General features: G+C 50.4%; 1 protein-coding gene across 1 annotated transcript in view; it reads right to left on the reverse strand.

The window, feature by feature from the left end:
- Positions 1–1,404: 1,404 nt before the first annotated feature.
- The window catches only part of LOC135460963 (zinc finger protein 850-like), an 89,491-nt gene continuing 64,786 nt past the window's right edge, over positions 1,405–26,109 (reverse strand). Inside the window, exon 4 of the mRNA XM_064737943.1 lies at positions 1,405–1,835. Coding sequence (XP_064594013.1) covers positions 1,405–1,835 — 431 coding nt within the window. The remainder of the gene's footprint in view (positions 1,836–26,109) is intronic.

Here is a 26,109-nt window from a genome sequence, read left to right on the forward strand (position 1 = left end):
TGCCTGAAGCTCCCTCTGTGCCCATGACAGGAACCCTTGTGACAGTCTAGGACATCCCGGCTCTTTGGCAGCCTGAGAAGTCCCGGGATGTCACCGTGGAGCCCCCATGAGTGCCTGTGACAGGTCGGTGCCTTTGCAGCCCAAGGTGCCCTGGGATGTCACCATGGAATGGCTGTGACTGCCTCTGACCACAGGGCTCTTTACCATCCCCAGAAACCCCTGGGAGATCTCCATGGAGCCCCTCACTGTGCCTGAGACATTCCAGCTCTGGAACAGCCTGGAGACTCCTGGATAGTCCCCATGGAACCCCTCTGAGGACCTGTGACAAATTGATCCTTAGCAGGCAACCAGCCCCCTGTTGCTATGGTCAGTCCCTTGGCAGCTCCATGGAGACCCCATGCCAGGGGTGGTTGCCATGGACACCAGCTCAGGCCTGCAGCCAGACCCTGTTGCCATGGCAACCATTGGCAGCCCCCACCCCCAGGCTCATGGGATCCCAGAACCACAGAATTGGCTGAGCTGGGAGGAACCCAGCAGGATCCTCCAGTCCAACTGCTGGCCCTGCACAGGACACCCCAACAATGCCAGCCTGGGCCTGGCAGCGCTGTCCAAACGCTGCTGCAGCTCAGAGAGCCCTGGAGCTGGGACCCTTCCCTGGGGAGCCTGGGCAGGGCCCCAGCGGCCTCTGGGCAAAAACCTTTTCCTGACATTCAACCTGAGCCTGACTCGACTCAGCTGCAGCTGTTCCCTCCACTCCTGTCCCTGGGCACCAGAGAGAAGAGGTTCCCACAGCCCCAGCCAGGGACCCACTCCCAAGGCTGTTGCCATGGCCACCAGGGCTGGGAACAGCTGGGATGCTCAGTTTCCGGGGCTCAGGGTTCAGGAATGGGATTCCCCAATTTCCTGCTCCTGCTAAAACTGCACTGCCCTTGCTGCCATCCCGCTTCCTATGGAAAGCACAAAAGGCAAAGATTCCGGCCTGAGATAAGAACTACTTATTGGGAACAGCAATGAGATAAGGAACAAACAAAAACAGAAACAATATTGATAACAGAAGGGACTGTTTACAGGGAAAACTCAACAAAAGTCACTGGGTCTTCCTGGCCACAATTTCCCCTTCCTGGAAATTTCACCCTTCTCCTCAGGGTGAGACAGAGTCCATTTCCTGCTCCTGGCAATGACCTGAGGTGGGAGTGAATGTAATGACAGGGCCATGGCCAGACCTTCATGTTTTTCCATCCCACATCATATCATTGGCAGGGACAGGAAAAAGTACAGGTGTCTTCCCAGCATGGATCATGGGGAATATGGATCATCAGGGCTTTTCCCAATGTGGATACTCCAATTACTGGAGTTGAGGCAGTGCACACAATCCTCCTGCACTTGGGTATTGGAGGCCTTCCCTTAGTGGTGCCTCCGTTGGTGACTGGTCAAGTGAGAGCTCTGGGTGAAGCTCTTCCCACACTGGGGACACTCGTAGGGCCTCTCTCCGGGGTGGATGCGCCGGTGGGTGATCAGGGTGCACTTTTGCTTGAAGCCCTTCTCGCATACACAGCAGCGGAAGGGCCTCTCATCTGTGTGAATCCACTCACGCAGGAGGAGACTGGAGCTGGTCCGAAACCTCTTCTGACACTGGGGACACTCGTAGGGCCTCTCCCCAGTGTGGATGCGTTGGTGCCTGATGAGTTCTGACCTGTAGCTGAAGCCCTTCCCACATTCCCCACACTCGTAGGGCCATTGCCCAGTGTGGATGTGTTGGTGGCGGATCAGGGTGCTGCTCTGCCTGAAGCTCTTCCCACACTGCAAGCACTTGTGGGGCTTCTCCCCATCATGAAGCTGCTCATGGACCACCAGCTCTGAGCTCTGGTGAAGCTCTGTCCACCTTCCTGGCTCAGGGAGGGTCTTTCCTCCTCAGAGCACCCCAGACTGGGTTTGGAGCCCCTCTTCCTGTGGAATCTCTGGGGACTTTCCTCCTCGTTGGATTCCTGTGCCCTGGAGTCACTGATAACAGCCTCTTTCACGAGGTTCTGCTGCAGGATTTGTTCTCTCTGGTCCCAATCCTCTGCTTCTTATCTGGGAGAGGAAAGACAAGGAGAGGATGGGATTTGCCATAGTGCCAGAGGGAAGGGGAAGGAGATCCCCCCAGTGCATCCCCGGTAGGATGGTGTTGGCAGCAGGGTTGTCCTGCAGCCAGGGGCTGTGCTGGGCTGGGAGATGGAGCAGGAGAGAGGGGGAAAGGGGCACTGACTTCCTCCTCACCTGCCTGGGTGTCCCGGGGATCCTTCCTGTTCCTCAAAGCCTCCTTTTCCATCTGGCAATGGTTTGGGGATGGGAAATTCTGTTTTGGGAGGAAAACAAGGAAGGAGTACATTGAGTTTTGCACTGGGTTTAAGGCAAACCTGGGGAAAGGGTCTAAGCCAGAATCACAATTTAAGAGGAAAATGAAGATCAAGGCAACGATATAGAAGCACTGCCTTAAACTGACAGAGTCAGGATATAACCTGACACCCCTGTAGGTAAGGGTGGTGGCAGCAGTCCTATTGAAATTGTGGCTGCAGTCCTCTTGGAGTGATGAACGTGATTCTGTCAAAGCAGTGATCCTGTAGAAGGGTCTGGTCTTCCTCTGGAGGTCCAGTGGTGGTTATGGAGCTCTTGTCCTCTGGGAATCCAGTAGGCAAGCTGCTCCTGGTTGTAGCAAGGCTCAGCTTATATCCAGGTAGGAATGCTTTGTTTCTTCCCCTGGGCGGAGCATCCCACAATGGGATGATGGAATTTTATCAGTCCAGCAGTGACACTCAATGGCCCATTCACAGCAGATAAGTCCCCTAGAGGGTGTTATCAGGGCTGAGTCATGCAAGAGATAAAGAACCCTGCCCCACCTATTTATAGCAGTTGATGAAGATGGGGATTGAAAACATGGATTTGGTTACATCTTGCATGGCACCCTGAAACAGTGGGGTAATCCCTGCTCAGGGGGTGAACACCACCCCCCTTACCCAAACTGGCTCAGTTGTAAAACCCCCACTCTGGGAAGGCCACACACACAGGGGACAATTTGCCCTGCTCCAGGGGAGGTCTCTGTCCCTTGTCACTCCCTTGCCATGCCCCGCTTTCCTTTCTTTTAACTGTCTCTACCTCACATTTACTGTTCAATAAAATTCACCTTGGATTTGGTCTCATTAGCACCTTAATTGGGGCAGAGGCATCTCTCTAGTAATTTTCTATACCAGATTGAGACATTATTTTGGCGCAGTGAGTTCAGGGCACTGTTTCCTGACCCCAAGTGCCTTTGACAACAGCATGATTCCCTCCTCTGAGGAGGTTGTGGTTCTCTCTGGAAGAACTCTTGGAACGTGGATGCAGCTTCCTCTTAGTCACTTATGGAAGAACTGATGAGGAAAATGGCTGTTGTGGGTCTGTGTTGTAAAGAAAATATTTTGTTGTCCTTGAAAAGTTTATTAAAGTCACTGGAGGAGAGGGAGCAAATGATACCAGCGAGATTGAAAAGGTTCGTTCACTCCAACGTGAAAAACACAAGGCTGCTGAAAGTCCCAGAAGAAGCCCAGCTCAAGTAGCTAAATTCCCAAATAACTCCAGCCAGGGGTCTCCGGGAGGATTTTTTGGAGAGTGTTCGGAGCCGGCAGATCCCGGACTCGAGCCCCGGATATCTCCGGGCTCTCCAAGAGGAGCTTTTTCGGGGGGAGAGGAGCCGTGATCGCCCCTCGGGAGGGTCCTGGGGGGTCCACGTGGGGATGGCCCGGTACCGACAGGGCGGGACATTGGTTTTGGGGATCCCCGTGAGAGCCGGGGCTGTGGAACGGGGGACCCCAGGGTGGGGAGAGGGGAAGGGGTGATACCGGAGCTGGGGGACCCCCGGCAGCCCGGAGATGAGGCGGGGACGGGACCCCCTGACCCTGACAGGGGTGTCCTGGGGTGACTTCATGATGCTCGTACCCCATCGGTCTGTTTAGCCCAGAAATGAGTTCTGCACCTTTAAGGCTGGTTCTGAGAGCGAAGGGGAGGAGGAAGAAGTGCACAGTTTGTTTTCAGACACTGCACTCACTCCTCCACATTCCGCCTCCTGGACTGTTGCGATGCCTTAAGGAGCTGACACAGAGACCAGACAGAGCTAAGAGGAATAAAGTGAATTTCTGTTGAAGTGCCTTCAAAGGCCACATTCCGGCTGTACTGGGGCCATAATTTTGGCTCTGCCGGGATGGCTCTAAGATGGGAGCAAAAGAAGGCTTGGTCTTGAGATCTCATGTTCTTTATAAGTTTTAGTCCATTTACACATAGATTTAACTGCCCCATTAATAGCTTCAAATTACAAAGTTTCATCCTCCTTGCTTGCTTGCCTGCATTCCTCTATCCACATTGTTGATGCTTTGGGCCTGAAGTTTGAAGAGATTCTCCTTGAGTCTCCAGCTAGAACAGGATTGTTTTGTCTTCACCACCCTGTGAAAAGGTCTTACTAAAACTTAATATAAAGCTAAAAGCTGCACACCAAAACAGAACAGAAAAACGTATCAGTTGTCTGTGGATGGGCAGACAGCAGGACAGATCTCTCCTTTGCTTTTTAGTTAGTTTTTAGCTCGCTGAGGCAGAAAAGATCCCTGGACTGTGTTTTTTCTTTGTAGCTGTTTAAACCTGCTCTGGACTGAACACCCAGAACAGCACCGGCACCCCTCACCTGTTGCCTAGCCGGCCGAGCCTCGGCAACAGCATTTCCAGCACCAGAGGGACTGGTAAGAGACTGATAAGAGACTGAGTGAGGTGAGCTACACCCCTCAGGGGACTTTCTGAGTTTGCCATCTCTTTTGGAGTGGCAAGAGGACAATATTAAATATTAAAATATTGTTCCTTTTTTGTGCTGGTGAATGCTTTGCTTGGTAAATAAACAGGTTTTTCCCCTTTTCTCCAAGAAAATATTTTCCCGAACCAGTTGGCAGAAGGGCTGCTTGAATCTGCTTTCTATAGGAAACCCATTTGAAGGTTTTTTTCAAATTTGCCCTAAACCAGGACAGAGTCGTAGAAAGAAGGGGGAACCCCAAGTGGCTGGATTAAGGGGAGGCTGGAGAGGGGGACCCTGGGGCTCCAGAAACCCCCAGAATCCATAAGCAGGACCCTGGAGAGGAGGGATCCCCAGGTCCAATGGGATCCCCACCAGCCCTGAGATGGGGGACCAACCATAACCCAAGAGGGATGAGACTGAAAATGGGAAACTCCTGGTGGCTTTTTTTGATTCATTCTTGATTTTTGGACATCAGGTGACTTCTAGAAATGGACGTGGGTGGGAGGAGTCCCCAAGCAAGTCATTCACACCTTGTTTTTCCCCAAACAAGGATTTTCCCCAAACCATCCCACTGTGACATGCCCCCTGTCCTGCTCTGGGTGAGCTCAGTCCCAAACCTGACCCTGATTCTGGTCTCAGTCTCACTCCATGTTTAGAAACACTCACAGTTCTGTATTTATTCTTAGCCCCGTCCCAGACTCGTCTAGCCCCCGACACAATCCCAACCCCAGCCCTAAAGTTAATCCCATGTCTAGCCTTAACCTCAATCCCAGCTCTAATCCAAATCTCAGCCCCAGCTCCAACCCAGCCCCAATTCCAGCCCCTTCCTAAATCCTCAGCCCCAAACCAAATTCCAGGTTCAGCTCTTCTGGGGCTTTGGGGGTGTCTCTGTCCCTCTGACCCCGATGATGTTTGGGGGCGTCACAGCAGGGCTGAGAGGGACAGAGACCCCCCCGGCCTCCCCAGGGGTGAGAAGGTCGGAGAGCCCCCCCAGCCCTGAGCACCCTCAGCAGTGAGAGGGACACAGAGCCCCTGGTCCCCAGCCCTGCACAGGCATTGCCTGAGGCCAGAGGGATGGAGACCCCCCGAGCATCCCCCAGGGTGAGGGGACAGAGACCCCCGAGCATCCCCTGGGCTGAGAGGGACAGAGACTGCCCTGAGCACCTCCAGCACAGGGGTGAGAGGGAGGGAGACCCCCCAGGCATTCCCTGGGGTAAGAATGATGGAGACCCCATGGGGAATGACCTGGGTTGCGAGAGAGAGCCCCTGGAGAATGCCCTGGGGTGACAGGGACAGGGACAACCCCTTGGAATGGCCTGGGGTGACAGGGACAGAAAAACCCTCCCAAGCTCCTCTCAAGCATCCCCCAGTGCGAGAGGCACAGAGACCCCTTGAGAATCCTCTGGGCAATGGACAAAATAAACTTGGTCGAAATCAAACTTGACTCTGCATAAATCACTTTGAAGAATATTTGCTCTTCTCACAAGTAACTTGTGATGAAAGTGCAAACAAATCCCAAACATGAATAAACTGACAATCCAAGCAGTGATGTGGCAATTCCAATATTCATTGCTTCCTGCACAGCTCCAGCTCAGCTGCTGGCAGGTTCCAATAAAAGGAAAGTGGAAATTTGGCCCAATACAGATTATTAAAAGGAATGGAAAGCTCTGTGTAGCAGTCACAAAGGTGACAGGGATAAAGAGAAAAATGATTGTCACATTTGGTAAAGCCCCCAAGCCTGGGAATTCAGGACTTATTCGGAAATTTATCAACTTGAGCTGGGCTTCTTCTGGGACTTTTAGCCGCCTTGCGTTCCTCACCGTGGGGTGACTGAACCTTGTCAGTCTCACTGGTAAGATTTGCTCTGTTTCCTCCAGTGATTTTAACAACTTTATAAGGAAAGACAGCAAATTATTTTCTTTACACTGGCCACCCATAAAAGCCATTTTCCTCATCATTTCTCCCATAAAGAAAAAATCTTTTATAAGCTCCATAAGCTCCCCAGGAGGAAGGAGGGACTGTGTCCAAGTTTCCAAGAGTTCTTCCAGAGAGAACTACAACTTCGTCAGTGGAGGGAGCCATGCTGTTGTCAAAGGCACTTGGGGACAGAGAACAGTGCCTAAACACACTGTGCAAAACTAATGTCACAGTCTGGTTATGCAGATTGTTAGAGAGATTCCTCTGCCCCAGTTAAGGTGCTAACGAGACCAAATCCAAAATGCATTTTATTGAACAGTAAATGTGAGGGTCGAGAGAGATGGAAAGAAAGAGAAAAGATGAGTGACAAGGGACAGAGACCTAGCCTGGAGCAGGGCAAGTGTGACATTGTCCCCTGTGTGTGGGGGTTTTACACCTGAGCCAGTTTGGGTAAGGGGGGTGGTGTTCACCCCCTGAGCAGGGATTACCCCACTGTTTCAGGCTGCAATGCAAGATGTAACCAAATGCATGTTTTCAATCCCCAGCATCATAAACTGCTATAAACAGGTGGGGCAGTGTTCTTTATCTCTTCCATGACTCAGCCCTGATAACGCCCTCCAGGGGAGATATCTTCTGTGAATGGGCCATTGAGTGTCACTGCAGGACTGATAAAATTCCATCATCCCATTGTGGGATGCTCCGCCCAGGGGGAGGATCCAAGCATTCCTACCTGGATATAAGCTGAGCCTTGCTACAACCAGGAGCAGCTTGCCTACTGGATTCCCAGAGGACAAGAGCTCCATAACCACCACTGGACCTCCAGAGGAAGACCAGACCCTTCTACAGCATCACTGCTTCGACAGAATCACCTTCATCACTCCAACCGGACTACAGTCACCTAGTATTGGGACGGCTGCCACAACCCTGACCAACAGGGGTGTCAGGTTATATCCTGACTCTGTCAGTTTAAGGCAGTGTTTCTATATCGTTGCCTTGACCTTCATTTTCTTTTAAATTGTAATTCTGGTTTAGACCTTTTCCCAGGTTTGCCTTAAACCCAGTGCAAAACTCAATGTACTCATTCCTTGTTTTCCTCCCAAAACAGAATTTCCCATCCCCAAACCATTGCCAGATGGAAAAGGAGGCTGTGAGGAACAAGAAGGATCCCGAGGACACCCAGGCAGGTGAGGAGGAAGTCAGTGCCCCTTTCTCCCTCTCTCCTTCCCCATCTCCCAGCCCAGCACGGCCCGTGGCTGCAGGACAATCCTGCTGCCAACACCGTCCTACCAGGGATGCACTGGGGGGATCTCCTTCCCCTTCCCTCTGGCATGGAAGCAAATCCCATCCTCTCCTTTTCTTTCCTCCCCCAGACAAGAAGCTGAGGATTGGGACCAGGGAGGACAAATCCCCACAGCAGAACCTCGTGAAAGAGGCTGTTTTGAGTGACTCCAGGGCACAGGAATCCAACGGGGAGGAAACTCCCCAGAGATTCCATAGGAAGAGGGGTTGCAAATCCAGCCCAGGGTGCTCTGAGGAAGAAAGACCCACCCTGAGCCAGAAAGGTGGACAGAGCTTCAGCCAGAATTTGGTACTGGTGATGCATGAGCAGCTTCATGATGGAGAGAAGCACTACAAGTGCTTGGAGTGTGGGAAGAGCTTCAGATGGCGCAGCGCCCTGATCACCCACAAACGCATCCACACTGGGGAGAGGCCCTACGAGTGTGGGGAGTGTGGGAAGGGCTTCAGCTACAGGTCAGAACTCATCAGGCACCAACGCATCCACACTGGGGAGAGGCCCTACCAGTGCCCCACATGTGGGAAGAGGTTTCTGACCAGCTTAAATCTCCATCTGCATGAGCGGATTCACACAGATGAGAGGCCCTTCTACTGCCCTGACTGTGGGAAGGGCTTCAAGCGCAACTCCCACCTCATCACCCACCAATGCATCCACACTGGGAAGAGGCCCTACGAGTGTCCCCAGTGTAGGAAGAGCTTCACCAGCAGCTCTAACATGACAAAACACCAACGGAGGTGCCACTAAGGGAAGCCCTGCGAGTGCCCCAGCTGCAGGAGGAGCTTTGTGAACTGCTCCAGCTTCATCCCCAATGGAGGTCTAACGTTGGGAAGAGCGCAGGTGATCCATGTTCCCTATGATCCATGCTGGGAAGACAACTGCCCCAATACCTTCCCCTGTCAATGACATGGTGTAGAACTGAAGAACATGAGGGTCTTTCCATGGCCCTGTCATTACATTCACTCTCACCTCAGGTCATTGCCAGGGGCAGGAAAGGGACTCTCTCTCTACCTGAGAAGAAGGGTGTCCTTTCCAGGTGGGGGAAATAGGTTGCTGGGAAGAGCCAGGCAGTTGTGTTTTAGTTTTCCCTGTAAACAGTTTTATTTATCCCTTCTGTGATCAACAGTTTTTCTGTTCCATTTGTTCCTTATCTCGTTTCTGTTCCCAATAAATTGTTCTTATCCCAGCCCAGGATCTTTGCCTTTTGTGCTTTCCATGGGAGGCGGGAGGGCAGTGAGGGCAGCGCGGTTTTAGCAGGAGCAGGAAATTGGGGAATCCCATTCCTGAACCCCGGCCTGTGGAAACCGAGCATCCCAGCTGGTCCCAGCCCTGGTGGCCATGGCAACAGCCTTGGGAGCGGGTCCCTGGCTGGGGCTGTGGGAACCTCTTCCCTCTGGTGCCCAGGGACAGGAGTGGAGGGAACGGCTGCAGCTGAGTTGGGGCAGGCTCAGGTTGGATGTCAGGAAAAGGTTTTTGCCCAGAGGCTGCTGGGGCCCTGCCCAGGCTCCCCAGGGAAGGGTCCCAGCTCCAGGGCTCTCTGAGCTCCAGCAGTGTTTGGACAGCGCTGCCAGGCCCAGGCTGGCATTGTTGGGGTGTCTTGTGCAGGGCCAGCAGTTGGACTGGAGTACCCTGATGGATCCCTCCCAGCTCAGCCAATTCTGTGGTTCTGGGATCCCATGAGCCTGGGGATGGGGGCTGCCAATGGTTGTCATGGCAACGGGCAGTGGTTGCGGGCCTGAGCTGGTGTCCATGGCAACCACGCCTGGCATGGGGTCTCCATGGAGTTGCCAAGGGACTATCCATAGCAACAGGGGGCTGGTGATGGTTGCCTGCTAAGGATCAGATTTGTCACAGGGCCTCCGAGAGGTTCCATGGGGACTTTCCTGGAGTCTCCAGGCTGTTCCAGAGCTGGAATGTCACAGGCAGCGACAGGGGCTCCATGGAGACCTCCCAGGGGTTTCTGGGGATGGTAAAGAGCCCTGTGGTCAGAGGCAGTCACAGCCATTCCATGGTGACATCCCAGGGGACCTTGGGCTGCAAAGGCACCAATCTGTCACAGGCACTCACGGGGGCTCCACGGTGACATCCCAGGAGTCCCCAGGCTGCCAAAGAGCCGGGATGTCCCAGACACTCAAAGGGAATCCTGTCATGGTGTCCTGGTTTAGGGTAAGTTTGTTAAAGAATCTGCAAAGGAGGGCCCCTCCAGAAAAGCAAAACCCACATGGCCCCTCCCCCCAACTGGTTTGGGAAAAAAATTCCTTGGAGAGAGGTGGAAAGAACCTGTTTATTTGACTGGCCCCGCACCCCCCAGCACACAAAATGAACAATACCCGATGACACCACTTTGAGAAAAATGACAAAATAAGAAAGTCTCTTTCAGGGGGTGGTTGCTCTGTTCTCAGTCCCTCCGGCACTGGGCCAGCTGATGCAGCCGAACCTTTGGTGTTCCCGGGTCCCGGTCCGGAGCAGGTTCGACATGGTCACAGGAACAGGAGAGGAGAAACAGTCTAGGAAGCAATGTAGACTGTTTAGCTAGAACTAGCTAATAGGCAGAGGCTAAAGCAGAGCAGAAGCAAGAGCAGAAAAAAGAGAGCAAGCAAAAGCAGCAAGCTGAAGCTGCAAGTGAAAAACAGCCTTATGTACCGCTTGTCTCTGTGTGCCTGATAAGAGAAACCCAAACAAAACTTCCACTCTTCAGAGCCGGTCTTAAAGGCACAGAACAGATGAATGGGGATATACAAGCATCATAACGTCACCCCAGGACATTCCACCCCTTATCCCCATATCATTCTTACCCCACAATCAGATCTCCCTGAGGTACACATCGTGTTTTTCCATCTCTTTGCATTATCCACCCCGTGCAAACTGGTCCCTGAGCAAAGACAACCCCACGAATGTGTTTGTCTGTACTCGAGGCAGAATTGATCCACACAGTCGTCCCTAACAAACCTCTGATATGTACCACTGGGACTTTGTCCCCCTCTATTACATTCAGGGACTCAGACTGGGCAGGACCTGCTCGGCTGGTGGAACCTCGGGTGTTAACTAACCAGGTGGCTTTTGCCAGATGCTGCTCCCAATTCTTGAAAGATCCCCCACCCAAAGCTTTAAACTGGGTTTTTAGTAGTCCATTGTACCTCTCCACTTTGCCTGCAGCTGGTGCATGGTAGGGAATATGGTACACCCACTCAATGCCATGTTCCCTAGCCCAGGTGTTGATAAGGCTGTTCTTGAAATGAGTCCCATTGTCTGACTCGATCCTCTCAGGGGTGCCATGTCTCCACAGAACTTGCTTTTCCAGGCCCAGGATGTTGTTCCGTGCAGTGGCATGAGACACAGGGTAGGTTTCCAACCATCCAGTGGTGGCCTCCACCATGGTCAGCACGTAGCGCTTGCCCTGGCGTGTCTGGGGCAGTGTGATGTAGTCAATCTGCCAGGCCTCCCCATACTTGTACTTGGACCACCGCCCACCGTACCATAGGGGCTTCACTCGCTTGGCCTGCTTGATGGCAGCACACGTCTCACAGTCATGGATAACCTGAGAAATACTGTCCATGGTTAACGATCCACCCCTTGGTCTTGTGCCACTTATAGGTGGCATCTCTGCCCTGGTGGCCTGAGGCATCATGGGCCCATCGAGCTAGGAATAATTCTCCCTTTTTTTCCCAATCTAGATCTATCTTGGACACCCCTATCTTTGCAGCCTGGTCTACCTGCTCATTGTTTTGGTGCTCCTCATTGGCCCTGCTCTTGGGTACATGGGCATCTACATGGGGGACTTTCACAGGTAGCCTCCCTACCCTGGTAGCAATGTCTTTCCACTCATCAGCAGCCCAAACTGGTTTTCCTCTACGTTGCCAGTTAGCCTTTTTCCACCTCTCCAGCCATCCCCACAGAGCATTGGCTACCATCCATGAATCAGTGTAGAGGCAGAGCTTTGGCTACTTCTCTCTCTCAGCAATGTCCATGGCCAGCTGAACAGCTTTGAGTTCAGCAAATTGATGTGATCCACCTTCTCCTTCGGTAGCTTGTGCAACCTGTCGTGTGGGGCTCCATACGGCTGCTTTCCACTTCCGGTTCATCCCTACGATGCAACAGGAACCGTCAGTGAAAAGAGCGTAGCGTGTTTCCTCTGGGGGCAGTTGGTTATAGGGAGGAGCCTCTTCAGCACGTGTCACTGGTTCTTGTTCTTCATCTGTGACACCAAAATTTTCACCCTCGGGCCAATGTGTAATTACCTCTAAAATCCCAGGGTGATTCAGTTTACCTATACAGGCACACTGAGTGATGAGAGCAATCCACTTGCTCCATGTAGCACTGGTGGCATGGTGAGTGGAAGGAACCTTGCCTTTGAACATCCACCCCAGCACTGGTAGTCGGGGTGCCAGGAGGAGTTGTGCTTCAGTGCCTATTACCTCCGAGGCAGCCTGGACTCCTTCATAGGCAGCCAGGATTTCTTTCTCTGTTGGAGTGTAGTTGGCTTCAGACCCTCTGTAGCTTCGACTCCAAAATCCCAGTGGTCGACCCCGAGTCTCCCCAGGCACCTTCTGCCAAAGGCTCCAGGACAAGCCATGGTTCCCGGCTGCAGAGTAGAGCACATTCTTCACCTCTGGTCCTATCCTGACTGGGCCAAGGGCAACTGCATGAGCAATCTCCTGCTTGATCTGGACAAAGGCCTGTTGCTGCTCAGGGCCCCACTGGAAATTGTTCTTCTTGCGGGTGACCAGGTAGAGAGGGCTCACGATCTGACTGTACTCAGGAATATGCATCCTCCAAAAACCTATTGCACCCAAGAAAGCTTGCGTCTCTTTCTTATTGGTGGGTGGAGACATTTCTGTGATCTTGTTGATGACATCTGTAGGAATCTGACGCCGTCCATCTTGCCACTTCACTCCCAGGAATTTAATCTCACGAGCTGGTCCCTTTACTTTGCTCTTTTTAATGGCGAAACCAGCTCCCAGGAGGATCTGGATGATTTCCTTCCCTTTCTAGAACACTTCCGCAGCTGTGTTTCCCCACACAATGATGCCATCAATATACTGCAGATGTTCTGGAGCCTCACCCTTTTCCAGTGCAGCCTGGATCAGTCCATGGCAGATGGTGGGGCTGTGCTTCCACCCCTGGGGCAATCGGTTCCAGGTGTACTGCACTCCCCTCCATGTGAAGGCAAACTGAGGCCTGCATTCTGCTGCCAGAGGAATGGAGAAAAATGCATTGGCAATGTCTATAGTGGCATACCACTTTGCTGTCTTGGACTCAAGCTCATACTGGAGCTCTAATATGTCTGGCACGGCAGCACTCAGTGGTGGAGTCACTTCATTCAATGCACGATAGTCCACAGTCAATCTCCATTCTCCTTCAGATTTTCATGCAGGCTAAATGGGGCTGTTGAAGGGTGAGTGGGTCTTGCTGACCACACCTTGGCTCTCCAGCTCATGGATCATTTTGTGGATGGGGATCGCAGCATCTTGAGTGGTCCTATACTGCCGTCGATGCACTATGGAAGTGGCAATTGGCACTCGTTGCTCTTCTCCCGTCAGGCATCCTACTGCAGATGGATTCTCAGACAACCCAAGCAAGATGTTCAATTGCTGGATGCTCTCTGTCTCTACAGCAGCCATTCCAAATGCCCATCTGAGTCCTTTTGGGTCTTTGAACTACCCACTTCGAAGGTAGTCTATGCCCAAAATACATGGGGCCTCTGGACCAGTCACAATAGGATGCTTCTTCCACTCATTTCCCGTTAGGCTCACATCAGCTTCCACCAAAGTGAAATCCTGGGATCCCCCTGTCACACCAGCAATAGAAACAGACTCTGTCCCCACATGTCTTGATGGGATTAATGTGCATTGTGCACCAGTATCGACCAAAGCTTTGTACTCTTGTGGTTCCGATGTGCCAGGCCAATGAATCCACACAGACCAGAAAACACGATTTTCTCTGGCCTCTACCTGGCTAGAGGCAGGGCCCCTCTAAGCCTGGTTATCATTCTTCCCCTGGGTGTATGTTAATGATGTTCCTTCAAGGGGCGCGGACATGTTGTCATCATCATACCTGGCAGTTCGGCTACAGGCAACTGGAGCTGCTTTCCTTCTGATGGCTTCCTTCAGTTCACGCACCCCTCATGCCAGAACAGCAGTAGGTTTCCTATCCCATCTTCTCATGTTTTCCCCACAATCACGCAGGTAGAACCACAGCTCAACTCGTGGGGTGTACCTTCTCTCAACATCGGGGAAACGTCTGCCTTGGGTACCGGAACCTCGGATCTGTACTGCTGAAATTTGGAGAAGGTCTTCTTTAATCTCCTCTCTAAGCTTCTTATGGTTCTTCTCTATCTTGTCCTCTAAGTTCTGCAGACGTGTTTCTACTGCTGCGATTCTGGCATGTGTCGGGCCATGTACAGCATCTGCATATGCTTGGAGCTTCCTTGCCATGTTAAGCACAGTCTCGCTCCTCTCATCCCTCTTCATGATGGCTAAGGCAAAAGCATATTCATGTGGCCCGAGTCGTACGAGTTTTCGCCACATCACAGACGTGCATGGTACTAAGTCTGGGTTCCTAGTTGTTACATCATCTGAGAAGATAATCTCAGCCACGGCCATTTCTCTCAGGCGTTGGATCCCTTGCTCTATTGTCTTCCACTGAGTCTGCTGCATATAGAGATCATCTGCACACAGGTATCTTTCTGCTACACTTCTTAGGACCCGTTCCCAGAGGCTGTGAGAGTTAGCCCCCCTCATCATTTCTTGGTCTATGACAGGATCCTGTGACAGGGATCCCAAATGCCTGGCTTCAGTGCCGTCCAGAACAGTAGCCTTGCCTGCAGCATCCCAGAGACGGACCAGCCAACTAATTATGGATTCATCAGACCTTCGAGTGTAATCCTTCCGTAGGCCACGAAGGTCCTTCAGGGAAAAGGACTCAATATTGGCATCTGATCTTGCACCTGCTGCTTTGACTCCTGACTTTACGTCAGGAGGCACTGAGGTTCCTTCTCCTTCATCATCATCATAATCATCATCATCCACTGGTCGATTGGTCTTGTCTGTGCATTTCCCACTTCTAGTGCTGGTAGCAACAGCCATGGGTTTAGCTGCTGGCTTCGAGCCTGGGGTGTTAGCTGCAGCCTGAGTCACCGGGACAGTTGCTGATTTATCTCCCTGCCCCCTGCCTCTGTCTGCTGCCTGACACTATCTAGCAGTGTATGGTAAGCATATGCCAGGGCCGAGCTCACTGCAATGACCTTCCTCTACTTAGGCTCATCCTGGTACTTCTCTTTCAGATATTTGCCCAGCTCAGCTGGGTTCTGAATTTGTTCATGGGGAAAATCCCACACTATAGGGTCAGATAATTCCTTCAGGATTTCGCCCATATCCTCCCATTTCCCACACCACTTAGGATTTTCCACACCAGGGTTTACTCCTGAGTCAGGGGTCTCATCAGCCCGTCTAGAAATCTCAGCCCTCATTCTAGAGAAGCAGCAGGCTGTATAGAGGAAGGTTACCAGGTTGAATACCAGGAAGATGGTTTCTTTAACATTGAGGGGAAATTGAACATCCTTCACTAGTGATGCAACTGATTCATAGGAGAAGGAGGAAAGCAGAGGCTGAAAAACCTCATTCCCTCCTGCTCCTCCTGCAACAAACTGGATGCATAACCATAGCCATGAACCAGTCATACCTGGAGCAGACCCTAGCATGTTTATAAACTTCTTGAACATTATTGCCCCCAAACCCAGCAGGATAGCTATTCTGGTCACTGCCCCTCTGATGTAAAAACTACGTATTAGGGGCAATACTAAAGCTATTTCTGGATAAGAAAATAAACCTAGGGACCAGAGAGGTATTAAAATCTCAAAAAACCCTAGGGACCAGAAATGCATGCAAACCTTCACCCCAATAGACATTATGAATCCAAAAAGCATGGCTATTAGCTGATTTAAACGAACACAGAGTAATAGCAGCCAAAATGCAGTCAAAACAGGGTTTTTCCACTCTCTCTCTCGCCTCACGTTTGGGCGCCAAAGATTTGTCCTGGTTTTGGGCAAATTTGTTAAAGAATCTGCAAAGAAGGGCCCCTCCAGAAAGTGAGACCTACACGGCCCCTCCCCCCAACCGATTCGGGAAAAAATTCCTTGGAGAGAGGTGGAAAGAACCTGTTTATTTGACTGGTCCAGCACCCCCCAGCACACAAAATGAACAATACCCGATGACACCGCTTTGAGAAAGATGACAAAATCAGAAAGTCTCTTTCGGGGGGTGGTTGCTCTGTTCTCAGTCCCTCCGGCGCTGGGGCAGCTGCTGCAGCCGAACCTTCGGTGTTCCTGGGTCCCAGTCCGAAGCAGGTTCGAGATGGTCACAGAAACAGGAGAGGAGAAACGGTCCAGGAAGGAATATGGACTGTTTAGTGTGGAGAGCCTGGTTCAAGCATGGCTTAAAGAAAGAGGCCATGAAGGTATTCAGCTAAGGGAAAAAGCAGCCTTTCCCAGGCTTGATTCTGTAAATAATTAAGGTTCTCAGCCACCTTTTATATAAACAACAAGATTCTTAGACCGTTCTCTCAAAAACAGGCAAGTATCCTGTCCTTGGCTGCTCTGGGAACAGATGGCCGTTCTGGGAACAGATATGAAGGTTTTGAGAACTTTTCATATCATGGTGAGAACACTGATCTTGGTTTCAATAAACTAACTTCAGGTATTGTAAACAAAAGGAGGAGCTGAAGTTTTCTCTACAGCCTATCGGGAGCTCAGGTTTTGCAATATGCATGAAGTGAATTAGCACTGTTATAAAAGGTGTCGAATTTGATCAATAAACTGGAGTCGATGCTGAACCAACAAAGGTGGGTCTTCTCCCTCCACTTCAATAGTTTAGCTAATGAGCAGAGGTGAAAGCAGAGCAGAAGCAAGAGCAGAAAAAGAGAGCAAGCAAAAGCAGCAAGCAAGCCAGAAGTGAAAAAACAGCCTTATGTACCGCTTGTCTCTGTGTCCCTGATAAGAGAAACCCAAACAAAACTTCCACTCTTCAGAGCCGGTCTTAAAGGCCCAGAACAGGTGAATGGGGATACAAGAATCATAACGTCACCCCAGGACAATCTCACAGCCCAGGACGGCCCCTGGCTGCAGGACAACCCTGCTGCCAACATCATCCTACCGGAGATGCAGTGGGGGGATCTCCTTTCTCTTCCCTCCGGCACGGAGGCAAATCCCACCCTCCCCTTGTCTTTCCTCCCCCAGACAAGAAGCTGAGGATGGAGACCAGGGAGGAAAAATCACGACGGAAGAACCTGGAGGAAGAGGCTGTTATGAGTGACTCTAGAGCACAGGAATCCAACGGGGAGGAAAATCCCCAGAGAGCCCACAGGAGGAGGGGCTCCAAACCCAGCCCAGTGAGCTCTGAGAAGGAAAGACCCTCCCTGAGCCAGGAAGGTGGACAGAGCTCAAGCCAGGGCTCAGAGCTGGTGGTCCATGAGCAGCTTCATGATGGGGAGAAGCCCCAGAAGTGCTTGGAGTGTGGGAAGAGCTGCAGGCAGAGCAGCACCCTGATCAGCCACCAGCTGATCCACACCAGGGAATGGGCTTACGAGTGTGGGGAGTGTGGGAAGGGCTTTAGCTGCAGTTCAGAACTTGTCAGGCACCAATGCATCCACACTAGGGAGATGCCCCTAGAGTGTCCCCAGTGGGGGAAGGGCTTCTCAGACTACTCGTTCTTTACCCGACACCAAAGGAGGCACTGGTAAGGGAAGCCCTGCGAGAGCCCTGATTGCAGGTAGAGCTTCATGCACTGCTCAATCTCCATCCCCATCAGAGGACCCACATTTGTCAGAGCCCTGGTGACCCACATTCCTTGGGTCACACAGTGAGGAGTGATTTGTGTTCCTTTTTCTTTGCCTCTCATTATCTTTTTATGTATCTCCCTCCTTTCAAAAATCGACTCAATTCATCAAAGGCACCTAAAGCCTTGCACTTTACTTGTGTTTTGAGGGAATCTTGGATTCTGGAAGATATCTGGGAGGATATTGGGGGGTTGGGGGTGTTTGGTTTGGTTGTCTTTATTTCTTGGCACTCCAAAAGAAAAGAGGGATTGATCTGTCTGCTCAAAACCGCTCAATGCCACTGAAAACTACTCAATCCCACCCCAAAATTACGCAATTCCAGGGCCCCTTGGGGTGAAATGGGGTTGGAAGGAGATTGGGCAAAGTGGGATGCAAATCAGGAGGGGTGAAATGGCCATTGGGTGGGGCAGGACGGGTGGGATTTGGTTTGGGAGGTGTGAAATGGGGGAAATACAGCTTGGGAAGGGGGTCATGATGTCCAGGAGAGGTGTGATGGGTTGGGGTTTGGATTGCGGAGGTGGGTTGAGGTCTGGAATGAGACAGCCGAAATTTGGGAATGACGATGGGAGGGGAAGCCCATTACTGAGTGAGTTTTTGGATATTCCATGTTCATGAAGAGATGCTGGGGTATCTCATGTTTCTGAGGCAGTTTTGGGGCACTACTCAGCTCTTGGAGGGTTTCCTGAGAGCAGCTCCATGAAGCCCAATTGCTAGGGGTGGTTGCCATGGGCATGAGCTCAGAGCTGTAGCCAGAGTCCGTTGCCTTGGTCCTGAAGAGCAGAGAAATGATGAATGGCCTCAGACAACTCCAGTGTGTGTTTGGAGACCTGTGAGCTTACTGGGCAGAGGTCAACAGCAATGCCCTGGAGAGATGCACCTTAGGTTCTGGGAGTTCCTCACAGCTCAGGGTGAGCAAAGAAACTTCCCCCATGGTGCTCTGCAGAAATATGGTAATTTGTCCCAGTTCTTTCATCCCTGTTGGCCTCTTGGCCCTTTTTCCCTTATGTGTTCATGTTCTGGTGAGTTCTCCCTTCCCTATAATCCCATTGGTTTATGTTTCCAGCTATCCAATCTAGCATTCCTATTGGTCCCTGCTCTGTGTACCATCCCTGAGCCCTCAGACCATTGGATCCCTGATGCTCTTCTCCACCCTCTCTTTTCCTGTATTTATAACCTAAACCCTCCTTTGTCTTTGACCCCTGGACCCCTTCAGAGTTGCCTGAAATAAAGCATGTGGGAACTCCATGCTTGGACCCTCCCGTGTCTCCACTGCCGAGCTGCTCTGTGTGTGTGTGTTTGTGTGTCTGTGTGTCTATGTGTGTGACTGTGTGTGTGTCTGTCTGTGTGTCTGTGTGTGTCTCTCTGTGCTGGGGCTCTCGTGGCTCCTGCGTGTTCGTGCAACATGCTCTCAGGGAAGGTTGCATCCACCACCACCACTGCAGACCACAACACGTGGTGCCCGAACAGGGACCTTTTTTTGCACCCATGAGGAGCATCTCCAGCATGGCTGCAATCTAAGTCACCTTCAGGTCATCCACTACCGTAAGTCAACCTCTGAGTTTTATCAGGGCACACTGAGGGGAGAGACCTGCAACCCTCCCAGAGTCACAGACTGGAGGATCGCTCTCCTCGACAGACTCCCACAAGATCCTTTGTTGACTCTCCATTGGGTGGGTATGTTGTGGTCAGGGTCACCATTTTCTTTTGTTTTCTCATTTTAAATCTTGTTGGTGAAAATATGGCAGAATGGGCACAAAACTCACCTTTCTGCAGCAGGAGATTATTTTTCCAAGTTACATTAACCCTTTTGCTTGGGGAATTAGTTTTTCAAAAGGGAATTTGAAAGCTTTGTTCATTTTCTTTTCAAATATTTTATGTTACAAGGGAATCAGTTCTATGGCCTGGGATTTGGGATATGGTTGGCATCAAGTTGTTTTATAAATGGAGGGAATATTAAAAGTACGAAAGTTTTATCCTCTTTTTTCTTCCATTTATAGCGAAAAGTTTTATCTTCTTTTTTGTTCTATTCAGCTAAAAAATCAGGGGAAACTTCTGGAAGAGTTCTGGGTCCCCAGTTCAAAACCCCTTCCCCTTCATCTTCTCTCTGAGCCCCTAAACCCTCTTCCCTGCCTGAGGAGCAATCAACCGGCAGATGTCACTATTCAGCACAAGGTTTATGCCATCTCCCTGATGCCTCCCGATCTCCTCTCTCCCCTTACCAGGACGGCACTGGCCATGCAGCTCTGGACCTTCCCCTCAACCTTCTTCCTCTGCCTGCATACCCTCTTTCGTCTCCCTCAGTTGCTGTTACCCTGCAAAGTGGCGCCGGCAACGTTGCTAGCCCTGCTATTTTGTCCTCTCCTGATCCAAGTTTTCCCACCCCCACACGCCAAAATGGTTACTTTCCTGCCTCTCCTCTGCCCTTTCCTGCTCCTCCATCATTGGGCTCCTCCCCTGCAATGCATTCCCCTCCACCCATCACGTCAATCGCTGTCCCTGTATTGAGATCCCCTTTTTCCATCAGTACCACCCTTCCTGATGCGGGCTCTGCCTTTCCCCTTGTGGTCTCCACCTTCTCCACCCTAGCCTCCCCCCCTGGCAGCCATGACACTTCTAGCTCCCACATCACCGGAGCTGGAAGGGGACATGATGGTGACAGGAAGGCAGCCACCTTGGCCTGCAGCAGCCCACCACATGGGGCTGCACTGGTTATCCAGGAGCACCGCTCCTCTACCAGCAGGCCCTCCTCCTCAGCAGAAGACAGTGATTCCCCAGACTCTAACACCAAGCCTGAGGATCACAGGGCAAGGGTGTCGGAACAAGCTGCTAGGGAACGTGACTGGGAGATGGCAGGTAGATTGTAGACCCTGGAGGCCCCTGTCCAATCCAAAAGAGGGAGGGAACCCAAAACAGGAATCCATGCCTGATAAGGAGCATTGTAAGGCATGCAGGGACTGTGAGAGGGGGTCCCTGTCCTACAAGAATAACGAGCCTTGCCAAAAGTTGTGACGACAAGCACAAGTGGTGTGGAAAAGAAGAACAAAATATGCAGCACACAGATACAAACCAATATTCTGAAAAAGAAAAGGGCTCTACACTGCCTTAACAATGCAACTCCCTACTGGACTTGCATTCCACAAAAAAGACATTGTTTAATTAATTCCTATCCATCCAATTATTTTAGTTGTATTCTAATCTTATGTACTATTTCCTTTTTGAGTTATTACTTTAGTACTCTTATGAGTTTCAGTTATTGATATATTAGTTATGTTCCCTTATTTTGTAAAGTGATTGCAGAAATCCATAGGAGAAGCCTTTAAATGAAACAAAAAGGGAGGGTTGTAGAGTTGTAGACCTGTGAGCCTACCGGAGAAAGGGCAACAGCAATGCCCTTGAGAAATGCAACTTAGGCTCTGGGCATTCCTCACAGCTCAGGATGAGGACAGAATCTTCCCCTATGGTGCTCTACAGCACTATGGTAATTTGTCCCAGTTCTGTCCTCCCCATTGACCCATTTGCCTTTCCTACCTCTATTAACCTCATATGTTCATGTTCCAGAGAGTTCTCCCTTCCCTGTCTTCCCTCTAGTTTGTCTCTGCCTATCCACCCTGGCATTCCCTATTAGTCCCTTTCCTTGTGTACCACCCCTAAACTCTCAGTCCCTTTCCTATATACCAACCCTAAAACCTCGGATCCTGATGCTCTCATCCACTCCCTCTTTTTCTGTATTTATACCCTAAACCCCCCAATCCCCCGGAGCATTAGACCGTAATAAACCCTCGATAGAACTCCATGCCTGGACACTTCCGCATCTCCACTGCTGCATGTGTGTGTGTGTGTGTGTCTGTGTGTGTGTGTGTGTGTGTGTGTGTCTGTGTGTGTCTATGTCTGTGTCTGTGTCTATGTCTGTGTGTGTGTCTGTGTGTGTGTGTGTGTGTCTGTGTGTGTGTGCTGGTGCTCTCGTGGCTCCTGCCTGTTACCACAAAACACTCTCAGGGAAAGTTGATTGCACCACCACCGACCACATAAGTGCCCCTTGGGACCAAGAGGCCATTGTGACACTGTAGAACCAAGGAGAGCATTGCTGCCTTGCCAGACCTTATGGAACCAAGGATCCACTGTGACACTGAGGGGCCTTGGGGAACCAAGGGCCATTGTGACACTGCAAGGCCCAAGGATCCAAGTGACTTTGTGACATCAAGGGGTCCCATGGAACCAAAGAAACAGTGTGAAACTGGGAGGCCTTATGGAGTCATGGAGACCATTGCGACACTTTTGTGCCTCATGGAACCATGGTGACACAAAGTTGTCTGGGAGTGTTGATCTGCTGGCGGGTAGGAGGGCTCTGCACAGGGACTTAGCACTTAGACTTAAAACACTTAAACTTAAAATATTTAAACTTAACAGAACTTAACATCACTTAAACTTATCTTTACTTAAACTTAACAAAAATTAATCTCAACAAACTTTAACTTAGCAGAACTTAAGTTTACAGACTTTAACAAAACTTAACCTTAACAACTTAAACTTAAAAGATTTTCAAATCAACAGAACTTACATGTAAAATCACTTAAATTTAACAGAACTTAACTTTAACAGAACTTAACTGACTTTAAATTCTACATAACTTAAACTTAATATAATTTAAACTTAACAGAATTTAACTTTACTTAAACCTAATAACACTTAAACGTAACAGAAATTAAACTGAACAGCACTTAAACCTAACAGAAGATAAACTTAACAAAACTTAACCTTAACAGTATTTAACATTTAATGGCACTTAATAGACGATTTAACTTAAACTACTTAGCAATGGATAAAACTTACTATAAAAATAGAATATAGCATTTACTATAACTTACTTACAGGCCTGATTCTAAAATACTAAGCTAAAACAACTTCTTTCATGTGTTTGCTCCAGCATTTTTATACTTGAATGCACTTAAACATAAGGAGTTTGTTCAAGGTATACCTGTGGAAAAATTCTTTTGAATTCAGTGCTTGCTTTTACCTCTACCACGTCCAAGCAAAGCTCACAAAATACAAAAAGCGCACTTATTACATCTTACTTATCACTTTAACATATCTTTAACATTTTTAAATTTTTCAAAATACAATTTCAGAGTCTGATGTTCCACTGACTGAGTTATCTGTGCTTCTGATGTTTAAAGTCTATGTTAATACAGGTGATTTTGACAGCATAACAGATGCTAAGCCAAATCGGTCAAAATTTGACCCACGCATTCACTACACTGATTTCTCTTTCACAGTCTCTGCCAGGAGAACAAAAAGTCTTTTTAACTTAGTTGAGGAACATCTTGATAGTAATGCTCCTTGGTGCCGCTTGTTTATTATCACTGGTTTCTTAATTGCAGTAGGGATCTTTTCTTTTGTTGACAAGAGTCACATTTATTACGGCTGTTAGGTCTAAAACTGAAGCTTTTTACCAGCTGTGAGGGTGAGGGAGAAGCGCTGGCACTGGAAAAGCGCTCTGGTCCCGTGCCGCTTGTGTCGGAGCGGGTGACCCCCCCGCACTGGGCTCCTTGTTTCGCGAGACTCGCCAGCAGGCTAACTCACTGCGTGTGCCGCACCCAGCGCTGCACCTGTGGCGGCACGGGTTGCTCCCCCCACGGCTGCTCCACTCCCCCCACCGCTTCCACCACTACCGCCGCTGCAGCGCAGCATCTCAGGCAGCTGCTCGCCGCGGCTGCTCCCCATGGCGCAGCACCCATGCTGAGTTCGGAGTGGCTCAGCCCCGCAGGCACCCCGAGCCGCGGCTGCTGCCTTGCACTCAGAGACATGCTGAAACAGTGTTTTGTGCACCACCCGCCATGGCTTGCCCAATTTCTTTGCTGTCTTATCATCTTCTAACACCGCTTCCCATAGTATATCCCCAAATTTTCTCCATTTTGAGAGTTCATGGACTGTATGTGGGTTAAGGAAAACTTCTTTAGCATAGCCGTAGGCTAACAACTTTGGATTTTCTTTGGTTTTGTTGTTGCTTTCTTTCCTTGGTTTGTCTGAAGTGTCCAGTCAGGAGCAGAGTGACTCTCGACAAGGAACTTTGTGCTGCTGTCCCTTAATATTAAATCTGGTTTTTGCTGATCCCTTGCTGGGGATTTTTTCAGCGCTCTCAAGCCCTTGTTGGTAGCAGGGTGAAGGAGCCCTGGCCCAGGCTCTGGCCCTGGGGGACACGGGATGCTCCGGGTGTTCCTGTCCCCCTGTGCCACCCCCAGGGCCCCGGCCCCCCGTCCCCGTATCAGGCTCTGGGGTTGATCTCATGGAACATCCTCTGGGGGAGGCTGTGGGGCTGGGGGGACCCAGGAGGACAGGGACCCTGCTGTGCACGAGCAGGGTTGGACTGCTCTGGCGGAGCTGTGAGGGGGGCTGGGGCAGAATGACCTCCCCAGTGACCTCACACAGCCCCTGTGATGCCCTACCTGTGATGTCACACAGCCCCCTATGCTATTGAGACAGAATATCCATCCTGAACTAGGTAAAGTGTCTAGGAGAGGTGAAGGGTCTGTAGAGCTAAAGCTGAAGGAGAGGCCGCATTCCAGAGACAGCAAGGAGACAGAGAAAGAAAAACAGAAAAACCACGAGGTCAATTTGCCCCCGACTTAGGAATTCCTTCGATAAAGAAGAATTAGTGCTAAATGTCATGTGGAATGAATATGTATGAACTTAATTTGAAACTGTATGCATATGCATTTGGAAGGGGGGATAAAAAGGGGACTCGGAGTCTCCAGGGGCACGCATGCCCTTTTGGGGAGTCTTGCGTCCGGCGCGCGTCGTAATAAAGCATACCGGGCTTTACAACTTTTACAAGTTGTGAGGTTTCTTCTTTTCTCCGCAAAACATTTTGGCGAGCCAAGGCAGGAGTTCTCTGTCCCCGCGGGGGCAGGGGGGAAAGACGGACCTCCAAGGCGCGCCTCAGGATTTTTTCCTGGTGGGGCTCCGCTTGTCTCAACTTGCCACCTGCGAGGACAGACAACGACCCGCTGGCCTGCGGAGGAGAATACGGTATGTATGGGGCCCCAGGGGGGAAGAACAAGGAAAGAACAAGGAAAGAACAAGGGAATTAACGACCCAGAGACGTCTGGGATCAGCCGATAGAGCGGCTGTATTAGAGACGGGGTTCGTTCCATCGTCCTGATAGAGCAGGACTGCCAGCGGCTCCGGGGTAAGCTAGCTGCAGCTGATAGAGCGGCTGTATTAGAGACGGGGTTCGTCGCCTCGTCGTCCTGATAGAGCAGGACTGCCAGCGGCTCCGGGGGTAAGCCGGGTGAACCCGTGTATGCGTGTATTAGAATTCAGATTCTGATAGGGCAGAGCTGAATTCGCGTATGTTTCTTCTGTTTGTGCGTGTGTGAGTGGTGTCCGGACACTGTGTTGCTGTATGGTTAATGTGTGTGGCCAGTGCACTGTGTTTGTGATCGTGCAGGTGATATGTGTATGGTGTATAAAAGAGAGTAAATCTACAGTGCCCTACAGTGCGGGGATGGGTCAGTACTCCCCGTGTTTGAAGCAGCCGAGTGAGGCCAGAGGCGCCGGCTGCAGCAGGCTGCGGGGGCAGGGAGAGAAGTGCCCTGCGGAGAAGCGAGTGGAGGAATGTCAGTGATGGTATTTATCGTGTTTGAATGTAGTGATTTGTGTAGATTTGGTACATTTTAACCGTGAGTATGAGCTCAGAGGGTTCCTTTGCCATGGATGTTTAGACTTGATCTCTAGACTGTGTGCTGTTATTTTGATTGTGTCCAGGAAAAATTGATTTGAGTAAATGCCGAATTATAGTGTGCTGTGTTGTGTTGAGAAAAGTGAGCACTTTGAGAAATATGCCCTTTCCCAGTGATTTTGTGTAGTGATTTTCTTCCGCTGCATTGTAGTAATTTGATTCTCAGACTGTATAGTGGTGTTTGTAGAGATTTTAAGATTTTGTTGCAACAAGAGTAGCATTTTACATAAGAGAGCTATAGTATGGTGATTTATGTTTAACTTCGATAAAGTGAGTTAAAAGAATTCCAAGAATTCTCCCCCTCACAGCAATTCAAGCCTTGGCTCTAGTGAATTTGAGATAAGGCGGGGGGGGGGGGGTGCGTGTGTCTGTGTCTGCAAGTATATCAGAGTTTTGGCTGTGACTAGCACAGCCCTTTTGCAAAGCAGCAAAACAAGTGTAAGTAGACACAGTGCTTAATTAGATTGTGCAAGAAGAGAACTAGAAAAGACTGATATTTTGTAAAACAGAGTTTATATAGAAGGGATGAATGAGATG

This window comes from Zonotrichia leucophrys, unplaced genomic scaffold, assembly GCF_028769735.1.
Source record: "Zonotrichia leucophrys gambelii isolate GWCS_2022_RI unplaced genomic scaffold, RI_Zleu_2.0 Scaffold_136_121556, whole genome shotgun sequence".
Taxonomy (NCBI): Eukaryota; Metazoa; Chordata; class Aves; order Passeriformes; family Passerellidae; genus Zonotrichia; species Zonotrichia leucophrys.